The 15,299-nt window shown below is 38.1% G+C and overlaps 1 protein-coding gene across 2 annotated transcripts; it reads left to right on the top strand.

Moving 5' to 3' along the window:
* The first annotated feature begins 7,551 nt into the window (after nucleotides 1-7,551).
* Nucleotides 7,552-12,602, top strand: LOC133651457 (apoptosis regulator BAX-like). 2 transcript variants are annotated; one of them, XM_062049405.1, is made up of 6 exons: nucleotides 7,552-7,658; nucleotides 8,076-8,124; nucleotides 8,216-8,377; nucleotides 8,453-8,582; nucleotides 11,570-11,674; nucleotides 11,735-12,601. In XM_062049405.1, the coding sequence occupies exons 1-6, from the start codon at nucleotides 7,631-7,633 to the stop codon at nucleotides 11,831-11,833; spliced, it is 573 nt and encodes a 190-aa protein (XP_061905389.1). In that variant the 5' UTR covers nucleotides 7,552-7,630; the 3' UTR covers nucleotides 11,834-12,601. The 2 variants fall into 2 exon arrangements, with proteins under 2 accessions (XP_061905389.1, XP_061905390.1); XM_062049406.1 differs by lacking the exon at nucleotides 7,552-7,658 and adding an exon at nucleotides 7,691-8,008 and having other exon boundaries at nucleotides 11,735-12,602.
* The last annotated feature ends 2,697 nt before the right edge of the window (nucleotides 12,603-15,299 follow it).

Here is a 15,299-nt window from a genome sequence, read left to right as displayed (position 1 = left end):
TTCCAGTGCCAGAACGTAGCTACTTGCACCTGTACAGTAAGCCTCACATGTCTCCAGCTTTCTCTTAGAATAATTATGTATATAGGGATGATGTTTGATAAGAAATTATCGAGTTCGAGCCCATTATCGAATCCTCTTATCGAACCGATTCCTTATTGATTCTCTTATCGGATCCAGATAGGTTGTTGTATATGGAAAAAAACACAATATTTGGTTTAACAAAAGCTCACTTTTATTTTATAAGAAAAAACTAAAATAAAATAAATAAATATTGACTGTTACCCCCTAAAAAAATAAAATAAATAAATATTGACTGTTACCCAAAGTATATTAAGTGGGATTTTTCAGAAAAACAAATATATACAGTAACACAAAAACAACCTGTCTCTCACTATAGGTGTATAAATAATAATATAGTGTTAAATAAAATCAGACCCTTGGGCACAAAACTGCAAATAATACAGCTTTTCAAAAAGTGCACTTCTGCTGCTATTGGAACATACTAACTACACACACAGGCAGACCACTAACAAACAATCCAATACGTCTAATAAAGTTCCAAAGCAGATTGATCCATTTAGGCTCTTTATTGTTGTTGATCTTGCTTTGTCTTTTCCTATCTTTACTTTTGTCTTGCACTGGACTGTTATTTTTTTATTTTTTTAAACTGAAATACACACAATGACAAATGTATAAGCTATGTGATTCAATTAACATACTGAAATGTAATACACAATATGTAAATATTAGCTTCACACAAATATACGGTACTATCGTCAAACAAATACTTCTGAGTGTTGAAACTATTTCGATGGTGGAAGTACACGACTGGCAGACATTTTAAGTCCTCAAAACATCCATTGAAACAGTGCACAAAAATCGTTTTTCAATAAACATCTTAGTATCAAACTTAAACACTTTCCACTTTAATATTGAGTTGTATAAACAAGTTAAACAGTTTACTTACAGACTTATCTTTTCCAAGGCTTGTAAGCGCTAACACAACTTGTCTACTTCTCAATTGTCTCATGAACTGGACTAACATCGTCAACCCGGAAGTGCCCAAACTATTGACGCGTAGTATTTTCATATCGCCACAAGGTGTCAGTAAGAGTTAACAATCAAATAGGCATAACATTGCCCATTTGGGATTCGTTCCCAGGGATTCGAATAAAGAACCAACTCTTTTTCTTTACTATAGTGGCCTCGATAACGGGAACCGGTTCTCAAAAAGGGATTTGAGTCCATGGAATCGGTTCTTTTCTTATCGAACAACCGGGAGAAACGGTTTCGAACATAATCCCTAATATATTATCACACAACTCTTATGCTTAAGGGCCGTTGCTACAGTTAGTATCAATTGTGCTGAAATTGTATTTTTCTTTGTCTGTGCAAAGCTAACAATCCAAAAGATTGCAAGCCAGTCTCGTATCAGTGTTTGTTTCCGGAATCGGCCTGCTGACTGCCAAGGCCGAACATCGAGTACCGTGACGCAGACAAAGCAGAGACAAGGCGATATCAGGACTGTCAGCACATTTGCATTTTTGTATAATCATATATTGTGTCTAACTGGAGCTGTCGAGATTACCCCCTTCCCTCAGCGACAGCTTCAGTGATGTAACCAGGGACCTCCCAAATAAATAGAGGAAGCATGTGGGCTGGACTTTTAGAACGTATTTTGGATCTGTAACTAAAGTACAGTCCAAAACACGTCTCCTCAATCGAGCAAAATGTAACTCTCTGCATGATTCCTTGCTTCTCGTCTGTTTAATAAATGTCATCAGTGTTTGAACCTGACACTTTCTTTGCCTATGTGCTTCCTTGCTCTCTGTGTTTCCTCTCCTTTGTGCTCATCGTGTCTTGCACTGTCGTCATCCAGCAGCTCCGCGTCATTCCCCGGTTTCGAGGTGTGTGTCTCGTCTCCCCGGATCCCCTCTGGACTCCCTGCTGCCTTCCCGGATCTCGACCTTTCAAATTTGGCCCTCCATTAGTTCATCTATCACAGTGGTCCCCAACCACTGTGATAGATTTTATGAAGAAAAAAAAAAAAAAAGAATATCCCCCCCCCCCCCCCCCCCCCGGTCCCTGGGACAAATTTTCAAGCGTTGACCGGTCCCCAGCTACAAAAAGGTTGGGGACCACTGATCTATCACAATTGTTATTGTTATTGAGTCCTGCAATGAATACATGGTTTAATTACAATTCATGTATTTTTCTGTAATTAAATCAAAAAATTTAATTAACCCCTTGTGAATTTTATATATTTGATAATTTAAGTAATTGAATGACACACTTAACTAGATGAGCAATTGCGTGTGAATGCTGATGCTGATGAAAGCTCCCCTGCCTTCTTAAGCCAGCGTGTCCTGCGTTCCAGTGCCAGAACATAGCTACCTGTACCTGTACAGTAAGTCTCACACGTCTCCAGCTTTCCTCGCCTAAGTGCTTCCTTGCTCTTTGTGTTTCCCCTTCTTTGTGCTCATCGTGTCTTGCACTGTGTCGTCATCCAGCAGCTTCGCGTCATTCCCTGGTTTCGAGCTGTGTGTCTCGTCTCCCCCGGATCCCTGTGAGTATCTGTGATTTCTCTGCGATATCTGGTTATGTTAGGCCAGCAGAGAGGGCTTTGCTGGCCCTGACGGCACACCGCTGATTTCAACAAACCAAAAATAAAAACTTAAAAGACTGACAGTATTGCAGTAAATCTCACATTGTTCACTTTCTTTAAATGTAAAAATGTGTTGTTAAATTTGTTTTACATTGGGTCGAAGGGGAGGAGTCGCAGTCCCGCTTTATCGTGAACCTCTTGCTTGGTATACTTGCTCGCCCCCGGTATAAACTATTTGCCTGCCTAACAGAATTACTATTGCAACACCCAGTGGACACATTTAGAACAGCAGTTTCTTTCATTTAAAAATGCAGCTCAATTTTACACTTAGCAAACTCATCTCGCGGGCCGGATTGAACGGGCATGTTTGACATCCCTCCGTTAACACAAAGACATCGCATACTTGATTTAGACCAGTGGTTCTTAACCTGGGTTCGATCGAACCATAGGGGTTCGGTGAGTCGGCCTCAGGGGTTCGGTGGAGCCTCCGCCGCGGAGGTCAAGACACACCCGACTCATCTTGTAAATAAAAACTTCTCCCTATCGGCGTACTATGGATACCCCCAAACAATGTTCCCTCTAATTTTCCATCTGATTTGCAGGTGTGTAATTTGTTGTGAGTTTATGCACTGTGTCGGTTTTGTTCTTTGAACGGTTCATTTTGTGCACCAGTAAAAAAACATAACTTTGTCTTGAATTAAAAAAAAAAAACGTTTAATTTTTCACTACAGTAAGGTTCGGTGAATGCACATATTAAACTGGTGGGGTTCGGTACCTCAAACAAGGTTAAGAACCACTGATTTAGACGCCCTGTCTTTTTCTACAGTGTTGTGTCTGCATGCCGAAGTCAAGTAAAACTGCTTCCGGGTGAACTTGCTGTAAACCCCGCACAAAGACACCCGCCCACCAGGTCAAGTCGCTGCCATTAATTTGAAAAGAGAAGCGAAACCGAAAAAAAAAAGAAACGAAACAGGAAAAGAGAAGCGGATGTGGGAAAAAAAAGTTGAAAAACCAAAACCTGTGAGACATACGAAAGCGATAAAAAGTCGACAAAAATATGAATATAGGTGGGTTGACAGGCACATCGGGGCACTTCTGGGTTTCAGGCGATGGTCTAAGCCTCATTAGCCTGTTTATTTAACTGAATCCATGCACATTTAGGCCTATTTTGAAAGGTTTAAAGGCAAATATAAAAGACTGTGAAAAAATATCTAAAATGGGATTTGAGTGGATTTTTACACTCTTAAGAAAAATATTTGTTAAAAAGATTTCAACCATTTATCATGACCAAAAGGTTACTGCTACCTCACGTCACTTGACACTTACGGTATTTAGAGAAGAAAAGATTGGAGGAACATCATGTCTTTACATCTGAGGGGTCCACAAATTAAACATTTATCCATGAAAGAATAAGGTTTGATTTATTCGTGCATCGTTAAGTAACGTATTTGATTGACATGACTAGTGCCGTGCTGCTGTGATCATGACGCTAATGAGAAAAAGGATAAGTTGGTTTGCAGTTGATTTCCTGTTACAAATATTAGTCTCATCTCCAATTCATGTCTGCAGTTGTTTTTATGGTGCGAGGTTCATATTTTGTCTCATTAATTAGCTATAAATGTCCGTTGTTCAGCATTGCTAGCGATATTAAAATTCAGTATATGCTGTTGAGCCTACCAGAGATTTATTCATTTAGTTTATTAATAATATTTTCTTGATGCCAACAAATGTCACCAAAGACGCTATAATGTGGGAATCCGTGTGGAATAAATCACTTGGCTTTCCTGCACAACAACAGCTGAGCTTTTAGTTGTGTTATGAAAATGGACAAAGAAAATACGGTGGATTGGACCAACATTCAAAATATTTATTACTAGGACTTAACATAACTTAAGTTTATTTGCACAATCAGGTCTTCGTAGTTATATTTAGTCATAGCCACCACAAAAGAACACAAACTTTACATTTAGTTCTGCTATCAAACACTACTGATATAACTCGATTGCATCACAGAAAGTTTCTCAAACAAATCAAATGTTCAACCCAACATTTTACAAAGTGATTGCTGCAGACACAAGCATGGTCCAATTGTATTCCACATGATAATGAAAGTGATATTTTTCAGAGCCATTTCCTTCGACGCACTTTAAATTTTTCCTTGACTTTATCACCTTTATGAGCCATTTCTTTTGGGACTCTGCGAAACCTTTTCCTTATCTCTCTATTTGAACGACTGGAACACCCAAGAACAGAACAGCAATGTGGCATCTTAATGCTAGCTCCAGCTGCTTGACCATCGTGTCAATTATTATTATCAGAATCAGAATAGTTTTATTGCCGTGGCGACTTGTCCAGGGTGTACCCCGCCTTCCGCCCGAATTCAGCTGAGATAGGCTCGAGCACCCCCCGCGACCCCGGACGGGACAAGCGGTAGAAAAAGAATGGATGGATGTTTGAGAACGTATTCGCAAACTAGGAATTTTTCTTGGTACAATCGTACAACATAAAACACATAACACAGAATAGGTAATAGATTATAAATAAAATAATACATCATTATATTATTCTTATTCTGATAATAATATAATATTAATAATAAAATAATAAATTAAGACGCGAAGAAGAAAAAGGGATATGACATCATAATCAACCCTCCTATTGGCATTGAAAACATACAAAAACATATTGTATTTTTTCAATGTATTTGTTTGTTGCCATAACCTTTTTTTTTAGTGCCAATACAACGTTCTCTACAATGTCAATTTATTTGATACCAAATCTTACTGGCGGTGTTTTGGTTCCATAAACAAAAGAGTATAGATTACAAATCTACAATGTATTTTTTTTTTTTTGTTGTTGTTGTAATTTACAGGAAACGAACACAACCCGCAAGACCAAACTTGCCACAAAACATCACAATAAATAGACATAAACGATCCTGGAATGCATAAAAACGTGTTGAATAAAACATCCCCATTAAAACATTGATCAAATATAATGTTTATTAGTTTGTTTTTTTTTGTTTTTTGTTTTTCATAAACCCCCATCCATCCATCCATTTTCTACTGACTGTCCCTTTTGGGGTCGCGGGGGGTGCTGGAGCCTATCTCAGCTGCACATGGGTGGAAGAATACAACGTTTTCTACAATGCAAATTTATTTCATACCAAATCTTACTGGCAGTGTTTTGGCTCCATAAACAAAAGAGTATAGATTACAAATCTACAATGTTTTTTTTTTGTAATTTACAGGAAATGAACACAACCCGCAAGACCAAACTTGCCACAAAACATTACAATAAATAGACATAAACGATCCTGGAATGCATAAAAACGTGTTGAATAAAACATCCCCATTAAAACATTGCTCAAATATAATGTTTATTTTTATTTATTTATTTTTTTATAACCCCCCCGCCACCCCAATCGCGACTAGCAGTAGCAAATGGATGGATGGATGGATTTTTACAAGCCTTTATTTATAATATGCAACATTTACATAGAATATAATAGAATAGAATAGAATGGACTTTATTGTCATTATATTTGCATATAACGAGATTAAGGACTCTAATTTAAGGTGCGGTAGTGGGAACAAATATGGGATAAAAATAAATTACACAAGAAGTAATAAAGATAAAACTAAGAATTGAAATAAACAGACTACTATCCAATAAAAATAATAAGCAATCCTGTACAATATAAAAAACACTATACAAAATACAAAATACTGTACAATATGCAGAACAAGACAAGAGTACCGGAGTAATAAATAACAATAAATACAAGCAAATAAATAATAATAATCAAAACAAGTACAGAAACAGTACAAAAACAGTACAAAACAGGGCCAGGGGGTTGTAAACTCAATAAAGTAACTAAAATAGAATGCAAAATATATATATGTAACAAAATGTAGAGTCACAGGCTCACACAAATTCCGTAAATAATCCAAATTTCAAACATAGCATCATAGTTTTCACAGTTTTGTGGTTGTCAGAGGTAGAAACGTTTTAAAGTAAAGTTCTAATTCTTTTTTAAAGGCACAAAAAACAGGTGAATTGATTACCATGAATTGATTTACGTGGACCCCGACTTAAACAAGTGCATCTCTATCCTCCTTCAAAACCGCACTAAAACAACACCTCCAGGCAACTTCAACCCATGACTAACACCCACACCCTTCCACATCCCACCTCCCCGGATTGTAAATAACCAAATGTAAATAATCAAATGTATTTCTAAAGTATATACTTGTTCTTATGCTATCTGAACTCACTATGTTCTCTGCTCGCTGTACATATCCTACCAAGTCAGACCTACACTGTTTCAATGCCCATTTCTCTGATGATGCAATTGTTGATGACTGAAGTGCTGATATCAACCAAACCCTCCTCATCCCACCCCCCAGATTGTAAATAATGTAAATAATTCAATGTATATACTCTGATGATTAACTTGTGTGATGACTGTATTATGATGATAGTATATATTTGTGCCATGAATTGATTTACGTGGACCCCGACTTAAACAAGTTGAAAAACTTATTTGGGTGTTACCATTTAGTGGTCAATTGTACGGAATATGTACTGTACTGTGCAATCTACTAATAAAATGTTTAATCAATCAATCAATCAATCAATCACACAAATTCCGTAAATAATCCAAATTTGGAGCACAGCATCATAGTTTTCACATATTTTTGGTTGTCAGAGGTACAAAGTGTTTTAAATTAAAGTTCTACTTCTTTTTTTAAAGGCACAAAAAACAGGAAACTTACATTTATGAATATAAAACTTCGCCAATAATAGTATAATGAGGTTGCAAAGGTAAAATTCCTTTTCGATTTTTTTTATTTTTCATACAGTGTAAATCCAAATAGCACATTTTACGTCTATTAGTTATTTGGAAAGGCGCAACAAAAGGCATTACGTCATCACTCCCGGGGCAGCGGTAGCCAGAGACAAACAAACTGTGTCACGTGACTGAACGCGGAAATCCCAGCGGTGTTTTTTTCAGAAAACAAGATGGCGCACCCGGGAGGAGACGGAAAGGGTATGTCGGCCGCCGCGTCGGCTTTATTATGTACTAAACGGCTCCTGACAACGTCACAAACTAGCACGAACGCGTAGAGGATGCTTTTTTGTCATTATTTATCGCTATTGTGCGCTAGTAGCTTCATCGCACGTCGGGCAACAGCGCATGCTAGCCTTTAGCCACAGTTAGCTTCACGTTATCCCGCGCATTAAGTTTACTTCCTAAACATTGTTGAGACAATAGTGGCACAAACGACGACGTTTAGCTCAAAAGTGCATATAAATCAAGTGTATGGGATCTGGTTTGTGTTGTGGTATTCGTAATACAGCTGTTATTATCCAAGATGAGCACGTGATTGTCATAATAAGGTGGTTAAAGTGTGTTTTGTTGATCAATTGCAGTACAATGTATGATTGTCATTTGATCTATCTACAGGTAATTCCAAGGAACAGTTACTGGAACTAGGAGCGGACTTGCTAAAAGAGTAAGTTGACCTCATCATCATAAATGGGCATTAGACTGTGTCTGAGTCATGGTATCGTTTTGCCGTAACCTGGCTTTTCTGTTCTACACAGTTTCATTTTCGAGCGAGTTCGCCGCTACGGAGACGGTAGCGCCGTGGTGGTGACCCGGGACCAGCTGGGCGGAGGCGAGCTGTGCAATGCCAATGAAAAGGAGCTGGGCCAGTGCCTGCAGAAGATCGGAGACGAGCTGGACGGCAATGTTGTGCTCAATAAGTAAGCCACCAGTGGATTTATTTACTATTAACATCGCCTGGTTTTTTTTAACATTTTGTTTCCCTCTCTGCTTAGGATGATAGAACAATGTTCACCCACCAAGGAGTTGTTTATGAAAGTGGCCCTTGAAATCTTCTCAGATAGAAAGTTCAACTGGGGCCGAGTGGTCTCCCTCTTTTACTTTGCCTGTCGACTCGTCATTAAAGTGAGTATTTTGTTTTCTGATATTCTTATATTGCAGACATGCCAACATGTTCATCTTTCTTGGACACGGCACTAGGGGATGTATACCGAGTAGAGATGTCCCGATAATGTCTTTTCTGCCGATATTGTCCAACTCTTAATTACCGATTCCGATATCAACCGATATCGATATATACAGTCGTGGAATTAACACATTATTATGCCTAATTTTGTTGTGATGCCCCGCTGGAAACAATGTAACAAGGTTTTCCAAAATAAATCAACTCAAGTTATGGAAAAAAATGCCAACATGGCACTGCCATATTTATTATTGAAGTCACAAAGTGCTTTATTTTTTTTAACATGCCTCAAAACAGCAGCTTGGAATTTGGGACATGCTCTCCCTGAGAGAGCATGAGGAGGTTGAGGGGTAGCAGGGGGTGTATATTGTAGCGTCCCGGAAGAGTTAGTGCTGCAAGGGGTTCTGGGTATTTGTTCTGTTGTGTTACGGTGCGGATGTTCTCCCGAAATGTGTTTGTCATTCTTGTTTGGTGTGGGTTCACAGTGTGGCGCATATTTGTAACAGTGTTAAAGTTGTTTATACGGTCACCCTCAGTGTGACCTGTATGGCTGTTGACCAACTATGCCTTGCATTCACTTGTGTGTGTGAAAAGCCGTAGGTATAATGTGATTGGGCCGGCACGCAAAGGCAGTGCCTTTAAGGTTTATTGGAGCTCCGTACTTCTCCCTACGTCCGTGTACCACTACAGTACAGCGGCTTTTTAAAAAGTCATACATTTTACTTTTAACTTTTTGAAACCGATACCGATAATTTCCGATATTACATTTTAAAGCATTTATCTGCAGCCCGATATTATTGGACATCTCTAATACCGAGTACCGGTATTCTTTCTAACTCGTTCCTAATTGGGTCGTTTTGTTAGGATCGTTAAGATTCTGGACAAACAATACGACTATTTGTATTTTTCTAATCCAGCTGACCGTCATAATTATGTCACATTCTGCCGCTGCTACGCATTAAAATCAGTTTGGAAAAATCACAAACAAGGAAGCGACAGCACACAAAAGTTTGGAACTCAACCGTATTTCCTCTTCATAAGTCACTCTGCGAGTAATAGTGGTGTCAGTTTGAAGTGAACACGTTTCACGCATGACCACATTATCCAACCTCTCGTGACTTTTGGACTTGTTCTGTTTTTTTTCTTATCTTGGGGCATCTAGAACCGTCTCTAATGGGGGGATACTGTGACGATCTGTCACATTCACGTCTTGTTATGTTTCCTTAGTTGGTGTTTATTTCCTGTTGTCAGCGCTCTTATTTTAGTTCCATTTCCTGCTTGTCTCCCTGAGCGCCATTTCCCCTCACCTGTCCATAATTGGCAGCCTGGCCACACCTGTTTTCTATCAGCTGGCTGCTATTTATGCCTGCCTCGCCCTCCAGTCAGGGCTCGATGATTGTTTCCTGTCTCCTTGTTCCTGTTTTTCCTGCATTTTGACATTAAAGTCATGTTTTTCTGCGCTACGCCTGCCATCTCTGCATCTTGAGGTTCACCACCAACAGATTATGACAATTGTATATGTTTGTACTTTGATATGTACATTTAAATATTACGTGGAATATCATTTAGGATAGCTGAATGTGTTCCCCTATTTTGTAATATTTGCAATTAAGGCAGAAAATGCATCACAACAGCGGTAGTTTCAGCACAGTTTACTGTATTTTTCGGAGTATAAGTCGGTTTTTTTCATAGTTTGGCCGGGGGTGCAACTTATACTCAGGAGCGACTTATGTGTGGAATTATTAACACATTACCGTAAAATATCAAATAATATTATTTAGCTCATTCACGTAAGAGACTAGACGTATAAGATTTCATGGGATTTAGCGATTACGAGTGACAGATTGTTTGGTAAACGTATAGCATGTTCTATATGTTATAGTTATTTGAATGACTCTTACCATAATATGTTACGTTAACATACCAGGCACGTTCTCAGTTGGTTATTTATGCCTCATATAACGTACACTTATTCAGCCTGTTGTTCACTATTCTTTATTTATTTTAAATTGCTTTTCAAATGTCTATTCTTGGTGTTGGGTTTTATCAAATAAATTTCCCCCAAAATGCGACTTATACCCTAGTGCGACTTATATATGTTCTTTTCCTTCTTTATTATGCATTTTCGGCCGGTGCAACTTATACTCCGGAGCGACTTATACTCCGAAAAGTACGGTAAATATTTACTGTCGAGGACACTGGTTCTCCGGAATATAGAAAAGAAGACTAATAGTGAAGGAGAAGTCCTTCGCTTGCTTCCCTATAGACCAGGGGTGACAAAACGTACGGCCAGAGCGCCAGATCAGGCCCGCAAACAGGTTTTATCCGGCCCGCGGGATGAGTTGGCTAAGAATAAAAGTCAACCTGAAATTTTAGAATGAAAGAAACAGCTGTTCTAATTGTGTCCACTGGATGACGCAATAGCAATTCTTTGCATCTTTGTAGATGATGCTACATATGTACAAAATAAACCACATGATGTTAGTACATCAGTTGAGGAAAATGATCAAACTTCATAAATAACATCCTGTAATTTGATTTTGATAGACATTTTTTATCTTGATAGATTGAAAATTAACACAAATGAGTTGACTGATGAACATTACCACATAATTTATTCAGAATAAATAAATAACGACAAATAAAGTATATATACTATTAACCGCAACAGCTAATTGTAAAAAAAACAACCCAACAACATTATGATTTGTACAATTTCAGAATGTGCTTGATCTATTTTTAAACAAAGAAAACAATCTGAAGTTGTCTTTATTTTTAAGTTATCGTGCCGTGATTTTACCAGTCCGGCCCACTTGGGAGTAGGTTTTTCTCCATGTGGTCCCCGATCTAAAATGTGTTTGACACCCCTGTGATTATGAAACGAAAGGTATGACATTATTGTGTGTTGGTCTTGATCCTCTTCTCCTAGGCTCTCCTGACTAACGTTCCTGACATCATCAGAACCATCATCAACTGGACTGTGGATTACCTCCGTGAAAATGTTCTCAACTGGATCAGGGATCAAGGGGGCTGGGTATGGAAGTCGTGAATGATAAAGTCAGGATTTCAAATTAAAACTTTTTTTTCTTCCCAGGAGGGTATTCGGGCCTACTTTGGCACTCCCACATGGCAAATGGTGGCCATCTTCTTCGCTGGCGTTCTCACCACCGTCATCGTGACTCGTAAAATGTGAGCAGTGGCGTGAAAGCTGAGCGAGGAGGAGGAGGGCGGGTGCGTCTTTTCGTGAGCCTGAGCGAGCGGACCTGGCAGGAAGGAGAGGAGACCAAGCGGCCGAACTGAACAAAAAGACTTGGAATGTGGACGAGAACAATACTTCTTTGCGCGTTTTGCGACGACTGACTGCGGCGCCGCGGCCTCTCCCGCCCCCCCGGCAGCATGCAGGGGGTTGGCTGCCACACTTTGAGCGAGGGATTTCATTGTAATTTATTTTTTACTCGGTACAAATACAAGAAAGTCACTGCGTTTTGATTTGTGCTGTAATTTACAATTATTTGACGATCCGCGTGCATTTTCCTTTTCTGCGGAATTGGATCGCTGTGAACAATCATTCTCTGTCAGGAAGAGGAGAATCTTGAGGCGGCCATTTTGGTTCTTCTCACGGGTATCGTAAGCAATATATGCACAATTCAACGTGGATTTTTGTTTTCTTCTACAATACGTTCAGTCGCACACGACCAACATTTGTCATAAACCATCCATTGGTTTACCTCACTTTACGCCCGTTTTAAAAGTACTGTTCTGTATTCTTCCAACGTCAAGTCACTTCTTTAAACTTTCAGCAGCAAATGACTTTTATATGTTTGTCAGTGCCTTTCTTGCTTTTTTTTTTTTTTTTACAATACAATTTGTAGACCTTTTTCTATCACATTTCTAAAAGTTTTGTGTCCAAAAAAATACTTTGCAAAGAGTTTGTATGTTGTAATATGGAAATAAAACATTTAAGGTCTTACTCTTGCTTGCTTATATTGAACTTCTAAAAGTTGTCAAGTATAATGCGTGAGAATCTTCACAATAACTACAAAAAGAAGTCATTAGTTTGTGAGGAGTCAATTTGATTTTATTCCTACAAATCTACACTTTGAAATGAAATTTCACAAATGTATCTTCTATTGGCACTAAACTAAAAATGCAAAATGTTGCAAGTATTACCGTATTTTCCGCACTATAAGGCGCACCTAAAAACCTTCAATTTTCTCAAAAGCTGACAGTGCGCCTTATATATGGACCAATATTGAGCCACAACAGGTCTCGCAACTACAGGATGCATAACGTAACCCCAGCCTCTACTGTAGCGTCTATTCTATGCGCCTTATATATGAACAAAGTTTTAAAATAGGCCATTCATTGAAGGTGCGCCTTATAGTGCGGAAAATACGGTACATACAACAAGCTACTTACCGACATGTTGTTCCACGCCACACCGACAGGTGGCGCTGGTGCATCCCTGACTCATTAAGGGGTTGTGCCATATTTCCAAAGTGTTGGTACCATTCCGATCCAAAGTAAATACAGGCCAATACTGGCACTTTTTTTTTTTTACAGAATATGTATATAACAATACCAAAATTGTAACAATACGAACAGAACAACAACAAAAAAACTCAGATACTTGCGGAACAAGTATTTAAGAGAAATAAAAAAATGGCAGCTTCATTACCCGAGTACCGATTCTGTTGTAGGTATCGAGATTAACTATTGATATCGATCCGATACCAAGTGAATACAGGCCGAGTATGGTCAATACTGACACTTTTTACAATATTTAAACTTAATGAAAATAAAAAACATATTGCCCAAGTATACATAGTGACACTTTTATGTCCGGAGAAAATATTTGACGAGAGTTTATGTCAGTTACCAATTATTTCTTCTTTTGCCATATCAATGCAAGTGTTTACTTGTTTAACGTCTGTTCCGTGTAACTACATCCGGTTTCTCGCAGCCACTTCCTGAGACCATAACCCGGCCTTCAAAATAAAACTACGCCAGTTATTTTGAGTAAACACATGAGAAGGTAAGATAAAGTATTATGTTCATCTAATCTTGGGATATATGAAGAGTAAACCAATGATAGGTCCCTTTTTAAAAAACTCACAAAATAAAATAAAACTCACAAAATCTATGATTTCAAAGCCTCGTGTTTAGCTTGATGCTAAACTACAACATAGCAGAACTGAACAACTTTACTGCCTTAACGTTTCCTTAAAAACAACTCAAAGCCTGATTCAGCTGAGACAGGCAGGTCATTTGAAGACATTTTTATTGTTCTACAAGTTAAAACAGTTCTCTAGTTTTAATTATTGATGTAGGTCAAATGTAGGTCTTAAGTGAAGCTAACTGACGTTAGCCTGACTTTTTTTTCCAACATGCCCCAAAATGTCTGTGTATGTGTCTGAAGATGTCACTTGTGTGTATGTTGATGTTTTCTGATGCACAAGTCGAATATAAACAGGCCCACTAGACCACATTCATTATTTATATAGGAGGAGCTGGAGCCTATCCCAGCTGACCAATGCTAGCGTAAAACGTTAGCATGCTAACATTAGCATGCTAACACGAAAAGTTAGCGCCAAGTATCAAAAGCTATATATTTATATAGAAGCTATATATACTGTAATACATATACAGTCATGGTCAAAAGTTTACATACACTTGTAAAGAACATAATGTCATGGCTGTCTTGAGTTTCCAATAATTTCTACAACTCTTATTTTTTTGTGATAGAGTGATTGGAGCACATACTGTACTTGTTGGTCACAAAAAACAATCATGAAGTTTGGTTCTTTTATGAATTTATTATGGGTCTACTGAAAATGTGACCAAATCTGCTGGGTCAAAAGTATACATGCAGAAATGTTAATATTTGCTTACATGTCAAGTTTCACTGCAATAAGGTGCCTTTGGTAGCCATCCACAAGCTTCTGATTGAATTTTTGACCACTCCTCTTGACAAAATTGGTGCAGTTCAGCTAAATTTGTTGGTTTTCTGAAAACGTTTAAGTCAGGACTTTGGGAAGGCCATTCTAAAACCTTAATGTAGCCTGATTTAGCCATTCCTTTACCACTTTTGACGTGTGTTTGGGGTCATTGTCCTGTTGGAACACCCAACTGCGCCCAAGACCCAACCTCCGGGCTGATGATTTTAGGTTGTCCTGAAGAATTTGGAGGGAATCCTCCTTTTTTATTGTCCCATTTACTCTCTGTAAAGCACCAGTTGCATTGGTAGCAAAACAGGCCCAGATCATAATACTACCACCACCATGCTTGACGGTAGGAATGGTGTTGCTGGGATTAAAGGCCTCACCTTTTCTCCTCCAAACATATTGCTGGGTATTGTGGCCAAACAGCTCAATTTTTGTTCCATCTGACATCACATGGACAAAGATAAGACCTTCTGGAGGAAAGGTCTGTGGTCAGATGAAACAAAAATTTAAATGATTGGAAACTCAAGACAGCCATGACATTATGTCCTTCACAAGATATATATATATATATATATATATATATATATATATATATATATATATATATATATATATATATATATATATATATATATATATATATATATATATATATATATATATATATATATATATATATATATATATATATATATATAACACAGACAAGCGTTT

The sequence above is a fragment of the Entelurus aequoreus genome, linkage group LG06, assembly GCF_033978785.1.
Source record: "Entelurus aequoreus isolate RoL-2023_Sb linkage group LG06, RoL_Eaeq_v1.1, whole genome shotgun sequence".
Taxonomy (NCBI): domain Eukaryota; kingdom Metazoa; phylum Chordata; class Actinopteri; order Syngnathiformes; family Syngnathidae; genus Entelurus; species Entelurus aequoreus.
Note: the sequence above shows the minus strand (reverse complement) of the source record. Positions and strands in the feature narration are given on the sequence as shown.